General features: G+C 44.7%; 1 protein-coding gene across 3 annotated transcripts; it reads right to left on the reverse strand.

The window, feature by feature from the left end:
* Nucleotides 1–1,600: 1,600 nt before the first annotated feature.
* On the reverse strand, nucleotides 1,601–13,472 carry fstl3 (follistatin-like 3 (secreted glycoprotein)). Of its 3 annotated transcripts, XR_004164415.1 has the most exons (6): nucleotides 6,684–6,901; nucleotides 5,826–6,011; nucleotides 3,739–3,954; nucleotides 3,021–3,248; nucleotides 2,145–2,828; nucleotides 1,601–2,104 (listed from the first exon to the last, which is right to left on the reverse strand). XR_004164415.1 is itself a non-coding variant. In XM_031574441.1 (5 exons), exons 2-5 carry the CDS (start codon nucleotides 6,004–6,006, stop codon nucleotides 2,794–2,796), a joined length of 660 nt encoding a protein of 219 aa, XP_031430301.1. In that variant the 5' UTR covers nucleotides 6,007–6,011; nucleotides 13,373–13,472; the 3' UTR covers nucleotides 1,601–2,793. The 3 variants fall into 3 exon arrangements, 2 of the variants coding, with proteins under 2 accessions (XP_031430301.1, XP_012677202.1); XM_031574441.1 differs by lacking the exon at nucleotides 6,684–6,901 and adding an exon at nucleotides 13,373–13,472 and having other exon boundaries at nucleotides 1,601–2,828; XM_012821748.2 differs by having other exon boundaries at nucleotides 1,601–2,828.
* Between the last annotated feature and the right edge of the window lie 2,468 nt (nucleotides 13,473–15,940).

A 15,940-nucleotide genomic window follows, 5' to 3' on the forward strand; every position in this document is an offset into this window, starting at 1 on the left:
GTGTCTTTCAAGAGGAATCCATTTATTATATTATTACAAATGAAAAAGTTGTTTTGTAAATAGAGGACAGTAGTATCAGGTCTCAGGTCAGGTCAGCATCAGGTCTCTTTACAAATGTCTGCTTGTAAAGGCCCAAGAGCACTTTAAGGAATAAAAAACACACCAAGACGGGGTCTTTAACTGGGCGGCTTAGTGTGTCGTTCCATCATACTTCAGTGTTCAATGAAAAGGCCTGACAGAGCCATATAAACTTCGTTTTAAACTGTTTTGATAAGATCGCAATCATTTTCAGAGTTCCTCTCTCATGGTCGCGAGTAAAGCCCCATGCCCTCGCTCCAGGAAGCAGAGGCCATTTTCAAGGACGACCAATCACTTATTAGAAACAGACTGCACATTACACTGCTGTTGGTGAAGTCTCACACACGAAAGCAATGTACTATGAGTACAGTAGAGAAATAGCATTCATATCCACTCATCATACTTTAAAGTTGTCACTTTGGGCTAATGGGTCTGATCTGACAAGTTTGGAGCGTCAGTATTACACTGACTTACAAATGCTCGGTCATAAACAGTGGATTTAATTTCAAGCCCTTTGGTATGAGAACACATACTTTCCTATTGAAACACCCCAAAGTTGATTCACCAGAGATCATTAAAACTGGCAAGACAGCATGACTGCCAAACAACAGGCAGCCATTAGATCATCATCTTGAGATCATGCTATTGTTTTCTGATGAAGTGGCCCGGCCAGTTGTGAGTCACTGTATTGAGAAACAGAACGGGTGGTGCTGTGACACTTTTGACAAGAGGTTCTTTTTTCCTCCAAGCGAAGAAATTCAAAAATGCACACCATGAAAACTACAACTTCAGAAACCTGAGACGGCGAACAATAGGCTCCTTGCACACAGCAAGAAAGAGGGAGTGCAGCGTTTTTACGGCAATGTTATTGCCTGTTTGAGCAAACATTTAATTCCATTCCCAATGTAATAAAAGGGTGCTTAGATCAGAATATAAACAGCTCCCCAAAGTCAAACCAGATGCTGGTGCAGTCAGAGGAGCGCCTCACGGAGGAGAGAAAACAAGGAAGGTATTTCATACAGGAAAGTGACTCAGTACCCCCCCCCCCCCATCCCTCACCTCATCCACCTAAATCAGAGGGGAGCCTCTGAGACGGGGAAGAAGGGCAGCGCATCCCTCCGCCCACTCTGATCCCCTCGTCTCTCATCTCTCCTGCCCACTCAGAGGGACATCCGTGGGCGTCGCACGCAGAGAGAGAGAGGGAGAGGGGGGAGAGAGAGAGAGGGAGAGAGAGGGAGAGAGAGAGGGGGGGGGGAGAGAGAGGGACAGATAACGATCATCCCATTTGGCCATTTCAGATTCCATGGATTTTATTAATCTCATGGCTCTATGAACGTAACATTATGTTGTCCATTACTGTCTTGACCTGATAAAATAAATGGGTAACAGGTTTGACCTTTGCTGAACTATGGAAAGATCTACTTCAGAGTAACATTTGTTTTCATTTAGGTTGCCCTGAATGTAGGCAAAAGGTGTATTTGTGGGTACATCTATGTGGATATAAAAAACAGGGGGACCAAAATATTCTCTTACATTTTTATTTCAAATATCAGTACAAAAATACAAAAATAACTTGATACATTTATCCATCATTTTTCACAGTAGATATTTATACAGGATTTGTGAACAAGCATTTATTAACAAGCATGACTGAATTTGAAATGGAGTACAATTCCTGTACGGACAAATCAGGATACTTACAACTGAAACATGGAACATTTTCAGATTAATTATTGTAGATGGTCTTTAGATATTTTCAGGACCTGATAGCCAAATGCATTTAGAGTATGTGTAATCAATATGAAGCAGCAAAGACATTGAACAAACTCAGCCAATCCAACATTACACAGAAAACAATGATTTGTTGATTTACTGAAAACTGTTTGCAGTTTGTCTGGTCTGTTAGCATCCAGCTGGTCATTTCATTGATTGGTGGGTGATTCACTTTTCAAGACCCCAATGTGTCACACACAGAAAGGCCCATGCAGTGTAGTAAACTGCATTTTTGGCTGCCAACTCAACTCACCTCCAAACAAAGACAATGGAATGTAAAGACATGCTCTCACCTCCAAACAAAGACAATGGAATGTAAAGACATGCTCTCACCTCCAAACAAAGACAATGGAATGTAAAGACATGCTCTATTTTGCTTTTTGTCTGCTCTACAATTCTGTGATTAAGATTCCAGCACAGCTTGCCAGAAAGGCCTCACACTGTCATTTAAATAAACCACAGCGAGAAATGTCATTGAAAACAGTTCTACCAGTATCACACCTCTGCTGCCCATGTAACACAAGACAATATCACAATAAATATACTTTAAAATGTGTCTGATCTATGGGTATATGACTTCTAGATGAGGGAGGTATAAATAATTTTTTTAATATTTTTTTTTTCTCCAATAAATAGTAGTGGTATTGTATTTACAATATACACATCTCACCCATAACAATTCCCCTAGAGTGAAGCAAAAATCTCCAAAGAAGAACAAAGAAACAGCTCATGTAATATGTACCGCATGCATCAACATGTCAGTGGCTCCCGTTTCGCTGAAGACTCGCTCTTCCCACGGACTCCTCCACATCCACATGTATTGTCGAAACACTCAAGCTACTGGAGACTAACAAGGCGGCCATAAAGTCTCGACTAGGAACTTTCAGGCAGGCAATCCAAGCGCTGGGAGATTTATCGCTTCGCGCCGAATCTTTTGAGGCGTTAGTCAAGGGAATTCTCCTCACTCCCCTCTGCACCTGCAGACAAAACCAGATACAAGCCGACGGTTAAACCAAAAATAACCCTGTGTCTGACTCCAGCCAGTTGTATGCTGTAACGATTAGGCCACATCTGGTTATTTTAGGATATTTCGCCTTGTGAGAGGCTCAAGAATTCACCCCACTCCCCCTCACCGACTCCCAGTCAGAGCGCAGAGAGGCAGGTCTTACTTATGCAGTGGCCGTAGTGGCGGACGCCTATGGACCGGCCCCGGAAGCAGGTGGCTCTGCGGAGGTGGCAGGCGCTGGAGTAGGTGATGTTGTCGTTGCCACAGATGGGGTACTCGGGTGCCATGGGCATCGGGCAGGGGGCCGTGCGACACATGACACAGTGGGCACTGTTGGTCTGGTCAGTCACGCAGGTGTGTGTGCCCGGGCATACCACATTGGAGCAAGACTCTTGAGGGGAAAGAAACAACCCAGTGAAAAAGACGTTATCAAAAACATAACATTAAGAACAGAAACTGTACCCATAATGTCAATAATTGCCACCATCAACACCGTTTGTTTCATTGCTCTACTTACCATGTAGTAGTAACATTACGAGCATTCTGTACACCCACTAAGCTGTTCTACAATACTTGGATGCTCTCTCCCTAACGTGGCCGTAACATATGTATAGTTATGTATGCTTTTTCTATCTCTACCTCCCTTATGAGCCAAGGTTCTGCTCAAGGTTCATTCCTGTGACGGGGGAGTTTTCCTCGCCCCTGTTGCCTCCAGGCTTGCTTCAGGGGGGAGGTTCAGACCCTGGGCTCTGTGAAGCACCTTGAGACCATTTTATTGTTTTGGCGCTGTATAAATACAATTGAATTGAACTGAATTGAAACCTGGTGTTGGGTAAATGGAGTGAGGAACCAGTACTGCGTAACAGCAGCTGTACACTTACTTTTGCATTCGCCCTGGTACATGATCTCCAGGTCCGGGTGTCCTCTGCATCTGGCCATGAGGAGGGCACACTCATCTCGATAAGAGTTACCGTCGCTGCCACAGACGGCGTTCATCCCAGAAATACTGGAACAGTCGGGGGAACACACACACTGGGGGCGTCCAGCCTTCATCTTACACACTTTCCCAGGTCCACACTTGACTCCTTCACAGTTCTCTGTAAACACACAGCATGTACGACATCAGGAATCTCATGAAGGCCCAAAGCAGTACACTGGACTGAGATGAGGTCCACCACAGGTTCGGTTCTGACGACGAGCCTTCTTCCCACTGCTAGAAGGATGATATTTGACTTCAGAGTTTATGGTAAGTATATCAATAAAACTGTGGTACACAGTCTGTGGAGGAGGCATTCCAGCTTTTATGATCAGGGAAAGCTCATCCCTTTGACGACGGCTATCTAGGGTATCTATATGAGCTGTCTGATTCCTTGAAATGTCACAATAAAGTATCATTTTATTAGTCTCCACTTGGATATCCTGTTGCCCTTCAGATGCCGACTCAAAAGGACTGATGGAGGAACTTCCTATCATCCTCTGCTCTGTTTTTTTTCAGGGTCTGGGAAGAGGGGGTGGGCTCTTGACAGCCAGTCAGGATTTATGTACCTTTCCGAAAAAATGATGTTGAAAAGCGGTTGGGTCAGGCAAGGAGCATTAGTCAAGCTTTCAGGAATGCTTTGAAGCACTTGACATCAGTAGCACACATGTAAGGCCATTCTGTGGGGTCCACTCTTTCATGGACCCCTTGTTATCACAATAGAAAGCAAGCAGCACTGACAAAAAAAAAAACTCAGGAAAGTCTCTTTTTTTCCCCTCTTTTTCAAAATTTTCACCGATGTTTATTGTATGCTCCGTTATGAAAAACAGACCTCTGAGCAAGTGGCAGGCATTTCTTCAGTGGTAAACTGGAATTCAGGTCCCCCCCCCCCTAATCTTTTTTGAGTGAAAGCAAACAAGCGTGCTCTCCAGCACTGTGCAAGCAGTAATGCTAACAGGACTAAGGGAAGGAACCGTGGAAGAGCCTTGTGGCTATGGCATCTAATACACTAATACATCTACAGTCAACAGTGCTTCATAAGACTGTGAAGGAGGATAATGTCATTTATCTCACTATATCCCTTGTAAACCTGACAGTAATATTTATCTACATAAGCATTACTCATCAGAGTAGCCAGGCTGCAATAGTGAGTTATGTTGCAACTGTTGAGTAAGACAGTGGCTGAATGGACATCTTGTGATATTTTACAACAAAGTATGCAATATGTAATAGCATTTGCTCTTTCAACACCTCTTTGATTTATTAGACTTCCTTCCTCTTTGCCATCTGTATATTTTAGTGTTCAGTCATGCTAATAGATTGTGGGAGGGTGTCCAAATGTTTCCACTCTCTTCTTTTGGGAGATTTAGGTGGGTTGGGGGGGACTGAATATATCCTTGAGTGAACCTGAATACCTGGCTACAACTTCTGACAGTGGAACCTACTCAAAACAGCTGGAGAGAGTTAAGATGGAACATCTGGCTTAGATCCATACCAAAAATCTGAAACTCTATGAAAGAAAAGGCATATTCGAGAGGCCGCAGCCAATAATTGCATTTGTTATTTGTGTCAATCACATCAGTTTTTCCATGCACTCAATGAATGCAGGCCTACAGTTATGTGCATCATAATATTGTAATGGTGGGTCTATAACCAACAGGCAACCCACATAAAATGTAGTACATTCGGTATCCTAATTGCATTTTTGTCCTAAATTGATGCATGAGTTGGCAGCAGCTTCAAAAGCCAAGCAAGTACTTTCAGATGTTATTTATCAGTAATAACAAACATTAGACAGTGCCACTTATTGCCACTTATTAAACTCCTTCTATCATCAATGCAGATGTAAACAAAAACTTTGCTATCTTCAGATTATGCACCACCTTCCAGTACTATGATTTATATGAATAATGAAGTGTGAAAATCTATCATCATTCAAGGCATCATGTTTCGGTCAGAATGTTTTTTGAGGAAATGTATGCAAGGGGTCACCTTTGCAGGGCTTACAGGACACGATTCCCAGAAATCCAAGCAGGCTGACCTCGTTGATGGGCAGGGTGGTGTTGGACCAGGCGGTGTCCAGACGGCCACCGGCACAGCACTCCTCACGGGTGACCCCCCTCTTGAGGACCATGTCACAGCGCGGCTCCTGGCTCTGTTGCAGCCAGCACATCCCGGCTGAAACGTGACACAGAGAAACCGTTTTAAACCCCCTGATCTTCCACCGTGCTGCATCTTAATGCATCTGTGACCTTCCTTCATAAATGTCAGCGACAAGTTAACTGCCAGGAGAGAGTGGCACATCAGATAAATAATCCATGTGATGTTACTAAACATTCTTCGATTGTCTCTGAAAAGAACAGAAGTGTTCAAGATCAAATGACAAACACCCAGTTGCAAAAGAAAAAGGATGGGAAAGACAATTCTATGGCTGAACATTTTACTCAAATCAGTCAGCAAGAAGCAGTTAACTGAGAAAAATTACAAAATTACAGTGATTATTCTGAGTAAATAATTACACTTTCATTACGTTCATAAAACACGTGTGCACCTGCGCACAATAAAGCCACGTTTTTAAGGATCCACAGGGACCATTCCTTGAGAAATTGGATCAGTTATAGTTGTCAGTGCCTAAAAAGTTCAGAGAGTTCACTTGTCATAGAGATTGTATGAACACAAAGACATATTACAAGTCAGGAAATAGGCTAGGAAACCAATCAAGCATGTAAATTCGACATAACATTTCTAACGTTGCAAATAGCCTGTCGTTTTAGGTTTTGAAGGACGCGTCAACTCCTGAAATGAAGCAACCCGAAAGACTGAAAGGTGTTTGACCTAAATGCATCTTACCATCGGCAGGGTATTTTCCAAATATAAGACTCAAAGCAATAAGTAACGTGCAATGCAGAGCGACGACAGCGTTCATGTTGATTATCTCAAAAAGTTTCAGATTAGTTAAAAAAAAACAACAGAAGTCGTGTCCGTTCCTCGAAACGTATAAGAACAGAGCCGTGTCCTCCCAAAAGGACTGTGCAGCCTTCGCTTACGTGAATGAGTGTGTTGTGGATGATGTCGTTCCGCCTCTATATAAATATTTTGCCTTGCCTGAGTTATGCCTCTGGGATGGGCAATACTCTACAGCCAGTTACATTACTGGGATGTGACGGTTTGACGTTTGAGGCTCAGTGAAATACAGGAAAATCTAAAAGTCTTTCATAGTCGTAAAATTAATATGATAGTTTATAGCCAGTATTGTGGGTTTTACAGAGCATGAAACTTCACCACTAAAAAAATAAATGCTCATTTGGGGTCTGAGACCGTCTGGACCTCAATTCCCCTGCTGATGTGGTGAGCCTGTTAAACATTTGTCAGATTTTATTTTGTGATTATTCTATTGTCCACACATGTTGAATACTTAATTATGTTACAAGCATATCCCTGTGGGTGTCATGCTGTCAGAACTCCCACAGGTAGCCATTGGACATAATACAACCAAAAACTGCTGTGTGAAAATGATAAAAAACAACAACAAAAAACATGTTCATTGTTTTACTTCTCATGATGTCCAGTGATTCATGCAGCCTAGATACATTCATCAGCCGTACAGCATTGCCTTTAAATCCTGTTTCTATCCTATTTCACATTATACAGTTAGAAACAAGTTGGAACTGACTGACACTCACTATTAGTGTTTGACCTGGAGTTATTTAATTTCCAGTGCTCTTACGGGTGTTCCAGTGATGCCAAGTGATTTCAAAATACATAGTCTTTCTCAAGAAGTGATCCAAGGTTTATTTAATCAAACGTGTAATATGAGACATGAGTCCAGTAATTTATGTTCAGAATCTGTCAGGATTAATAGGAACCATCTGGCAGCATTAGCCAAGCAGACCCAATATCCTGCTGTTGCACCAAGTTATGATCTTCATTATCACGCACAAAGGAAGTGGGATTTTTTTTCTTTTCTTTTCCGTTGTGATGATGATGATGCAATGGGGCTGCAGGACAGCAGCACACCATAACTGATATAATACGCAGTGGGTGGCATTTCACCGCTAAGGACAAAGATGAACGTAGCACATCAGCATCTCTCCATCCGGGGGGGTGGGGGGGATTCTCTTAGGTGACTCTCATTTAGACATGGTCTGGCACTCTGGCACTCACAGAACCGGAACGCCCCTCTGACTAAACCCAGGCGAGACATGTCACTGTGTCACACTCTTATCCCCTCCACCCACCCAGATGCCTTTCCGCACAGGTCATCTGCTGGAGCCTACTGTAGACGAGAGGCTTCCTGACTACACAGCAGCACATGGTTGGCTACATACAAACAGTTATCTTGGAGCTGGGATTGGCCCTGTGTTGACCTCTCCTGCCTGTCCCTCCCTCCCTCCCTCCCTCCCTCCTCTGTACAGATGATAGGTCAGACCAGCTACCCTTGCTCTTCCCATCTTCCCATCTGTGGCTTTGGCAGAGTTGCTTTGAGGGGCGGAGGAATGAGCGGAGGACATGTCCTTCCCGTTCCGCCCGTGCTGGTGAATGCACAGGGCCTGTTTCTCTAACTACTAGGGGGTCCCCTGGACAGAGATGGGATGTTGTGATGTTGCCATGGGTGCAGTGTCAGCCAGCGGCGGAGCCCCATCTCACCTCGTCTCATCTCATCTCATCTCATCTCAGCTCGGCTCGCTTGTCTCGGCTCGACTCAGCTCACATATATGGGATCCCTGACTGAGCTGCATAACTTGATTGTGGAATGGGAGCTCACTGGATCCACCCCTTTGGACATTGTTTCTACCGCTTTCAACAGCATTTACTCAGTAAACCATGTGGTTTGTTAGCAGTCAAGCTGAGAATGTGTTGTGAAACCACAGAGCCTTGACCACCCAAACTGGTGGGATAAGAAATATGACAGCATTGCAAAATGTGTCTCATGGAAACTTATGAATGACACATGGTACCAGGGAGTCGAGTTTTGCTACAGAGGTCTGCAGATGTATTTTCTAACAACGCTGCCATCAACTGGCGACAAAAGTAAACTGCATTCGATCTTAGAGCAGGGCCAATTTTGTATTTATGACACACAAATCAATTTAAGCTTTGTGTCATAGTTGTAGTTATAGTTTAGCAAATAAGCAAAAGATTTTGTCCAAAGCAACTTACAAAGTATTAGCTAAAAAAACAACAATGACAAAACTATGATTATATTTATAAAGTAGTCCTTAAACAAATGAACTAGTTAGCCAAACGTGTCCTCTTTGGTTGATCATGTGCAACAGTCTCAGTACGAATGCAGGCCTGTTTAAATTGCATTGCAATAGTCTAGTTTAGAAGTGACCAGGGTCTGCACAAGAAGCTTTGCAGCATATTGTATGAGATAGGGTCTGATATTTTGAATATTATAAAGTGTGAAGAGAGACAAGACCTTGAGACAGAAATGAAGTTGAGAGGGGAGAATGAATTCAACAACGCTCCACTGCCCAGACAAGGTCAAACCCGTTTAGGAGGTTCGGAGAGTTGTGCACTACTGGTAATTGATGGCGTAGGTGGAGGGTTAAGATTCATGAAAGTAGAAAATAGTGTCCTACCGTCTGTGGCATTGTCGACCTTGTCTTAGTAAAATGCCTTTTTGGCAGCTGTGACCAGTCCTGCTGTTTGACAACATGATCTCCAAGGCCCCCTGCCGACTGGCCATTTGCACACACAACGCATGTTACGCACAGTAAAACAGCTCTTCTCTCCAACACACACTCTAATCTTAGACCTTTGCATGCCCCCCCCCCTCCCCCGTCATCTGTGCCCTTTGACCCTGACGGTGGGCCTGGCTGTGAGTGTGGAAGAAAAGGCTGATGACAGAGTCTGATAATAACATCATTGGCATCTCTAGATCTACTTTCTCTCACAAGTTTTTCTCTGTCTTGTTAAGTGTGGAAGGTTAAGTTACTTTACAAGAGAACCTTTGATCTGTTTTATCGTTTCATCCTTGACACAAATCAATTTGATGCTGTATATGCTGGTAATGTTTTGAAAATACAGTCATGCAGCAACTGCCATTAACAGCCTTTAAGGTGCAATATTTAGTTGTTGTTGTCAAAGCACTTTAAACTTCGGTTCTCTCGGTACGGCATCACACTCTGTCCCTCTGTCACTAATAAAAGAGATTTTATTGCATTTGCTTTAAATGTTTACGGCCCTGATGAAAGTTGATACACTAAAAGCACTTTTAAAAGCACATTAAAAACTGGAGGGAATTTGGATGGAAGATTAAAATGAGATACTTCAGAACTCCACTTATAACATCTAAATGGAGCAATACCTCAGACATACCGTTAGACACACTTTATTTTAGGGATATAGCCAAACAAAACTTCTGAGAGCCCTTCTTCTAATAGCAAATAAAGTAATAACAGCCTCCTGGATGAAGCCACAGCCCCCCACAATAACCCAATGGAGGGACAGAATTTAAGATATGTACAGGATGGAACACTTGACTGCACTATTACAACTGAAAACAGAGGTATTCATAAACAACTGGTCCCCCATTGCTCTACACTTCCATTTGATATGATAAGCAGAATATATATATATATATATATATTTATTTTATTTTCTCTTTGTTTTTCCTTTTAAGCAATGGACATTTGCAGGCCATTCTCTTTCTCCTTCGGAATACTGTCTTAATGTAATGTCATGTGTGATGTATTGTGTTTGTGGACAATGTTAATGTGTTACTCAATGCTGATATGCCTGGCTCCTGATGGCTTGGGCTCAAGACATCCATGGACTGTTAACCCCACTAGCCTAAGACTTGTACCCGTGGCACTTAATTTCATTCCATGTTAAAAATGATTGGATGTGATGTACTGTATGACTGCATTTGATAAAAGGAAATACATATATACTGTATATTTTTTTTTTTATAAAAGCACATTAAATAAAGAACCTACTTTATATGAGTACAATGCACAGAAATACAAGGGTCTATCTGAGTCTCCTTCCTTAGCTTTTTTGAACACTCTGTGCCTTTTTCGGCACAACCCCATCCCAGCATCCTCACTTCATAGCCTATGAAATTTACATAACATGAGCCTGTTGAAAAGTTTGATTCATTCACTGAGCGGTAAGGCGGTTCAGATGAAAACAATAAATGATGGAGCAGATGTTCTTTTTGTGTGTCACTCAGCCAATAACAATTATTTGACATTCTAGATCTGAGAATCTACAGCATCTGCTCAAGCCATTATTCTTCAGGTACAACCATGTGTTTCAAAATTGCAAAACACAGACAGGAAATGTGATGATTAGATTATCATGTTCAGCTTATGTCTACGTTTGATATTTCTCTTTTGTTTGTACTGGCACTCAGAGGGCACTCAAAGGCACTTTTTTTCAAGTGCCGTAGAACCTTTGCACTGTGAGTTGAGTGGTTTCTTTGTGGGAACAGCTGATTGCTAATGAAATCCCCATGATGACAAATGCTGTGAACCTCAATCAAATCCTTTGGAATAATTTAACTCATTCAGTTTGTTGAGGAACACAGGAAACAGACTTATACTGTATATCATAGTTATATTGACAAAAATGTATCACTTCCTGTTTTGAGAGAGTGACTGAGCCTGATCCTGCCATCCTCCTTTCCCTTCATTGATTGTGGTCTGGAAACAGGCAACTGGATTAATAGGTCTTCTGCATGTATCAATTCAATTATTTTATTATCTCTGTGTATCAATCTGTAATGTGATACAGAGTTCACAGTTAAAATGCCACTGAGCATGAGAGATGTGCTTTAAGACACGTGACTCAAGGCAATGGACTGCGCTTGAGCTACACATTTGACTGCGCTTGAGCAACGCATTTGATGCAGTTATACAATTTTGATCTCATCTTTTAAACTATTGCTTTAGAGATGAACGTATGGCACACACGTGATTGGTACTAGTGCATCTGAAGCTTACACACTAAACGGAAGTATTGGAGAAATGTAGAACCACTGAGAACTGCTATGCGCATTCGGGACATGGAATCCCTAGCACGCTGGCAGAGTAATGCATGTTGACCTCTAGATGGCGCTCAAATGATGTTAGTGGTTACATTGGTCTAGGTCTACTCGGCTCTTTACTGACCAATGTTGGATGGAGTGTATCTTGCATGAAACTGATTTATACCAATCTGAAATTCAACCCAACAGCAGAGAAATGAAAGTGACTGCTTATTAAAGTAACATAATTGACAAATCATACCTGTTATACAGAAATGTCACAATAATGTGGTTCTTGTGTGTGTGTGTGTGTGTGTGTGTGTGTGTGTGCGTGTGTGGTTGTATGTGTGTCAGAGAGAGAGAGAGAGAGAGAGAGAGAGAGAGAGAGAGAGAAAGCGTGTGTGTGTGTGTGTGTGTGTGTGTGGGTGTGTGTGTGAACATGCCTGTGTTCAGCTCTGATAGGTTGATAATGAAAGATTTCTATGGTGCTTCATAAATGCTTGAACACGACCTCCAGTGAAGGATTCTATTACACAAAACCAAACAAGCGACTCCACAAGCACTGTCCCCGGAGTACTGAAGCACTTGTCTACTGAATATACAACAAAATGAGGACATTAGTTTAAAATGAATAGGAAATGTATTTTAGTGAGGGAAAATAATTGAAACCGTCACATAACATATGAACGTCCCTAATATCCCAAGCCTGTTTTTTTAGACAGATTTAGCTAGATTTGTCCTCACAAACATTGTGTTCAATCAAAGCTTTGTTATTATGCAAATAGTTTCATTTTAAAAATGAAAATGCTGTATAGCCTTTACTCACATGGCCTTTTGTTTGATATTGAGCTAATATTTGGCTTTGATGAAAGTAATGCTAATTTTGAGTGATTTTATCTTCTTTTCAGCAGATATCATGCCAGTCTATCTGAAATGCAGTCTTTGACCAGCATAATGTGAATGTTGTGGCCATTTACAATAGGTCTTCAAGCCATCAGAGAAAGTAGGCTACTGCAAATCTGGAAGGGAAAGCCCTTGTGGGCTATTTTTGTAATGTTTTGTAAGTCTATTGGCGTTATATTTCATTTTACTTGGAGCAGAGAGACAGTATATTTTCTTTCAAAACATAAACAGGATGAACGCTGATTTGCTCTTGCATTTGGGATCACGGCTCTGTGTTGCTGTGGGACATTGCCCTTGCTTGCAGCCAATGAACTTTTCCAGGCTCCGTCTCTCTCTCTCTCTCTCTCTCTCTCCCCCAACTCTTAATACTTTTTTTGCCGCCCTTGAAGACCCTCGACTACACGAGAACTGATGCTCTGGCGAACACTGGCGGCAGTTGCCATGACAACAAATGACTGAGGCATATCCTTGTGCGGGTGTATTTGAGTTCAAATTCCCTGATGACGGAAGAAGAGTGGTGGGTGGGTGTAGTGGAGTTTTTTGGGGGGGGGGGGGGGGTAGTGAAAAATGATTTAAATGGTATATCGTGTTTGGCTCACCATTATTCACTAAAACAAAAGGTGACAGAGAGAACGTGTTAATAGCGAGTGTTTGTACTTACGAGGATCTTCTCTCTCCTGGATCTAAACTTGAGCTTGACAATGAATGAATGGCTTATTTCAACACTGTTTGCAGGTTATAGTGTGAAATGACAATAACGCTTCTTAACGGACAGCAATGATTCTGGGAGGCCCAGTTAAAGGGTTATTGTCACATCAGAGCCCGGACCTGCACCAGCCACGCCCCCGTTGGTTTCCACTCGCTCACTCTCACCGGAGTACTGATCACTTACACCTGTCCTCACTCACCTGCACCGCGTTTACACTCACCGGGTTCCTAATCACCCACACCTGTCACAGCCCCTACATATACCTCACTCTCCCTTCACGCGGTGTCTGGTATCGCACTTCAAACGGAAGCACTGTATTGCGGAGGTAAGGGTCATGTGGTGGTGGATTGTCCCACTCGTCCCACACGATCCGGGGTGAGTTCGGCTCCGGGTGAAATGTTGGTGTGTAATCCTTTGTGTACCCCTGTAACCCTGACTACTTCTTCTGGTTCCCTCATAGCCCAAGCCCTGATTGACACAGGGTCCGCTGGCAACTTTATTTCGGGGTCCATGTGCCAGCGGCTAGGTCTCCGCAGAATCCCGAGTCCTACCCCCTTCTCTCTCCACTCCATCACAGGTCACCCGCTCACGAGACGGCAGGTCACCTCTCCAGTTCAGCTTGAGATGGGTCTTCTCCACAAGGAGGCGCTTAAATTTCTCATCCTGGAGGAGTCCACCGCCGACCTCATCCTCGGAAGGCCGTGGCTACTTTTACATTCGCCTTCGCTGTCTTGGGAGACCGGAGAGGTGACGAGGTGGGGGCCGGAGTGCTCTGGCCGCTGTCTACCTGTCGTTTCACCACCCACTCCAACGTCACGCCGTCCTCATCTGCGCACTCCTACCCCAGCACGCTTGGCACTGTATGCCACCACTGTCGAGAGCCCCAATCAGCAGGTTAGTCACCACGTTCCCTCACAATACAAGCAATATGCTGATGTGTTTTGCCCACAGCGAGCTTCATGCCTTCCCCCACACAGGACTGAGGACTGCAGGACTGCAGCATTGACCTGTTGCCCGGTGTGCCTGTGCCGCGAGGAAGGGTATACCCTCTCGCTCTACCGGAGAGGAAGGCCATGGAAGACTACGTGGAGGAGGCGCTGCAGCAGGGATACATCGACCCTCAACGTCGCCGGCGGCCTCCAGCTTCTTTTTTATCAAGAAGAAGGACGGAGGACTTCGGCCCTGCATTGATTATCGGGCCCTCAACTTGATCACCATCAAGAACCGGTACCCACTTCCCCTCGTCCCGTCCGCCCTCGAACAATTACAGGAGGCTCAGGTGTTCATGAAGCTGGACCTCCGCAGTGCGTATAACCTAATCCGAATACGCGAGGGGGACGAATGGAAGACGGCCTTCATCACCCCTAGTGGCCATTACGAGTACTGCGTGATGCCATTCGGTTTGGCCAACGCGCCCTCCGTATTTCAAGGATTCATGGACGACGTTTTTCGGGAGTACCTGAATCGGTTCGTGATCGTCTACATCGACGACATCCTGATCTACTCGAGACGGAGCACACCCAGCACGTGTCCCAGGTCCTCAAGAAGCTTCGTGAACACCACCTCTATGCCAAGGGGGAGAAGTGTGAGTTCCATCAAGACAGGATGAAGTTCTTGGGCTACTACATTAGCCCTGCCGGCATCAGCATGGATGAGGGGAAGATGAGTGCCATCACTACCTGGCCCCAACCCAAGACGGTGAAGGAACTACAACGTTTCCTCGGGTTTGCGAACTTCTATCGCCGCTTCATCCGGGGTTACAGCCAGATCACAGCTCCACTCACCACCCTTCTACAGGGCAAGCCGAAGTCCTTACCCTGGAGCCCCGAGGCCGCCGCGGCATTCGCCCTGCTGAAGAGCGCCTTCGGAACCGCCCCCATCCTCACCCTACCGGACTCGGAGGTCCCGTTCCTCGTCGAGGTGGATGCCTCCAAGACGGGAGCGGGGGCGGTGCTTTCCCAGCGTTCCGGATCTCCATCACGGCTCCATCCATGTGCCTTCTCCCAGAAATTCAGCCCGGCGGAGCTCAACTATGACGTGGGCAACCGGGAACTCCTCGCGGTCAAGCTCGCTCTTGAGGAGTGGCGGCACTGGCTTGAGGGGGCTCGGCACCCCTTCACGGTGCTTACGGACCACAAGAATCTGGCGTACATCCGGGAGGCCCGAAGACTGAACCCCCGACAGGCCCGGTGGGCGCTGTTCTTCACCAGGTTCGACTTTTCCCTCTCCTATCGGCCGGGATCTCGCTTCTGGTGGCGTGGCATGGCAGAGATGGTTCGTAGGTTCGTGGCGGGGTGCGCTGCCTGCACCATGGCAAAGACGCCTCGCCAGCTGCCGGCTGGGAAGCTGCAACCGCTGCCCATTCCCCAGAGGCCTTGGTCACACCTAGGCATTGACTTCATTACGGACCTCCCCGCATCCGACGGATATACGTGCATTTTCATCGCCGTGGATCGTTTCTCCAAGTCCTGCAAGCTAATCCCGATGCTGCGTCTTCCCACCGCAGGGGAAGCTGCGACG

The sequence above is a fragment of the Clupea harengus genome, chromosome 10 (assembly GCF_900700415.2).
Source record: "Clupea harengus chromosome 10, Ch_v2.0.2, whole genome shotgun sequence".
NCBI classification, from domain to species: Eukaryota; Metazoa; Chordata; class Actinopteri; order Clupeiformes; family Clupeidae; genus Clupea; species Clupea harengus.

Excerpts from the sequence above, each read along its gene's own strand:
- fstl3 (XM_012821748.2), bottom strand. The coding sequence starts at position 6,759 with ATGAACGCTGTCGTCGCTCTGCATTGCACGTTACTTATTGCTTTGAGT. Across the intron at positions 3,955-5,825 it reads GTCCTGTAAGCCCTGCAAAG|AGAACTGTGAAGGAGTCAAG; the intron begins GTGACCCCTTGC and ends GTGTGTTTACAG. Across the intron at positions 2,829-3,020 it reads CCACTACGGCCACTGCATAA|GTGCAGAGGGGAGTGAGGAG; the intron begins GTAAGACCTGCC and ends TTTTGTCTGCAG.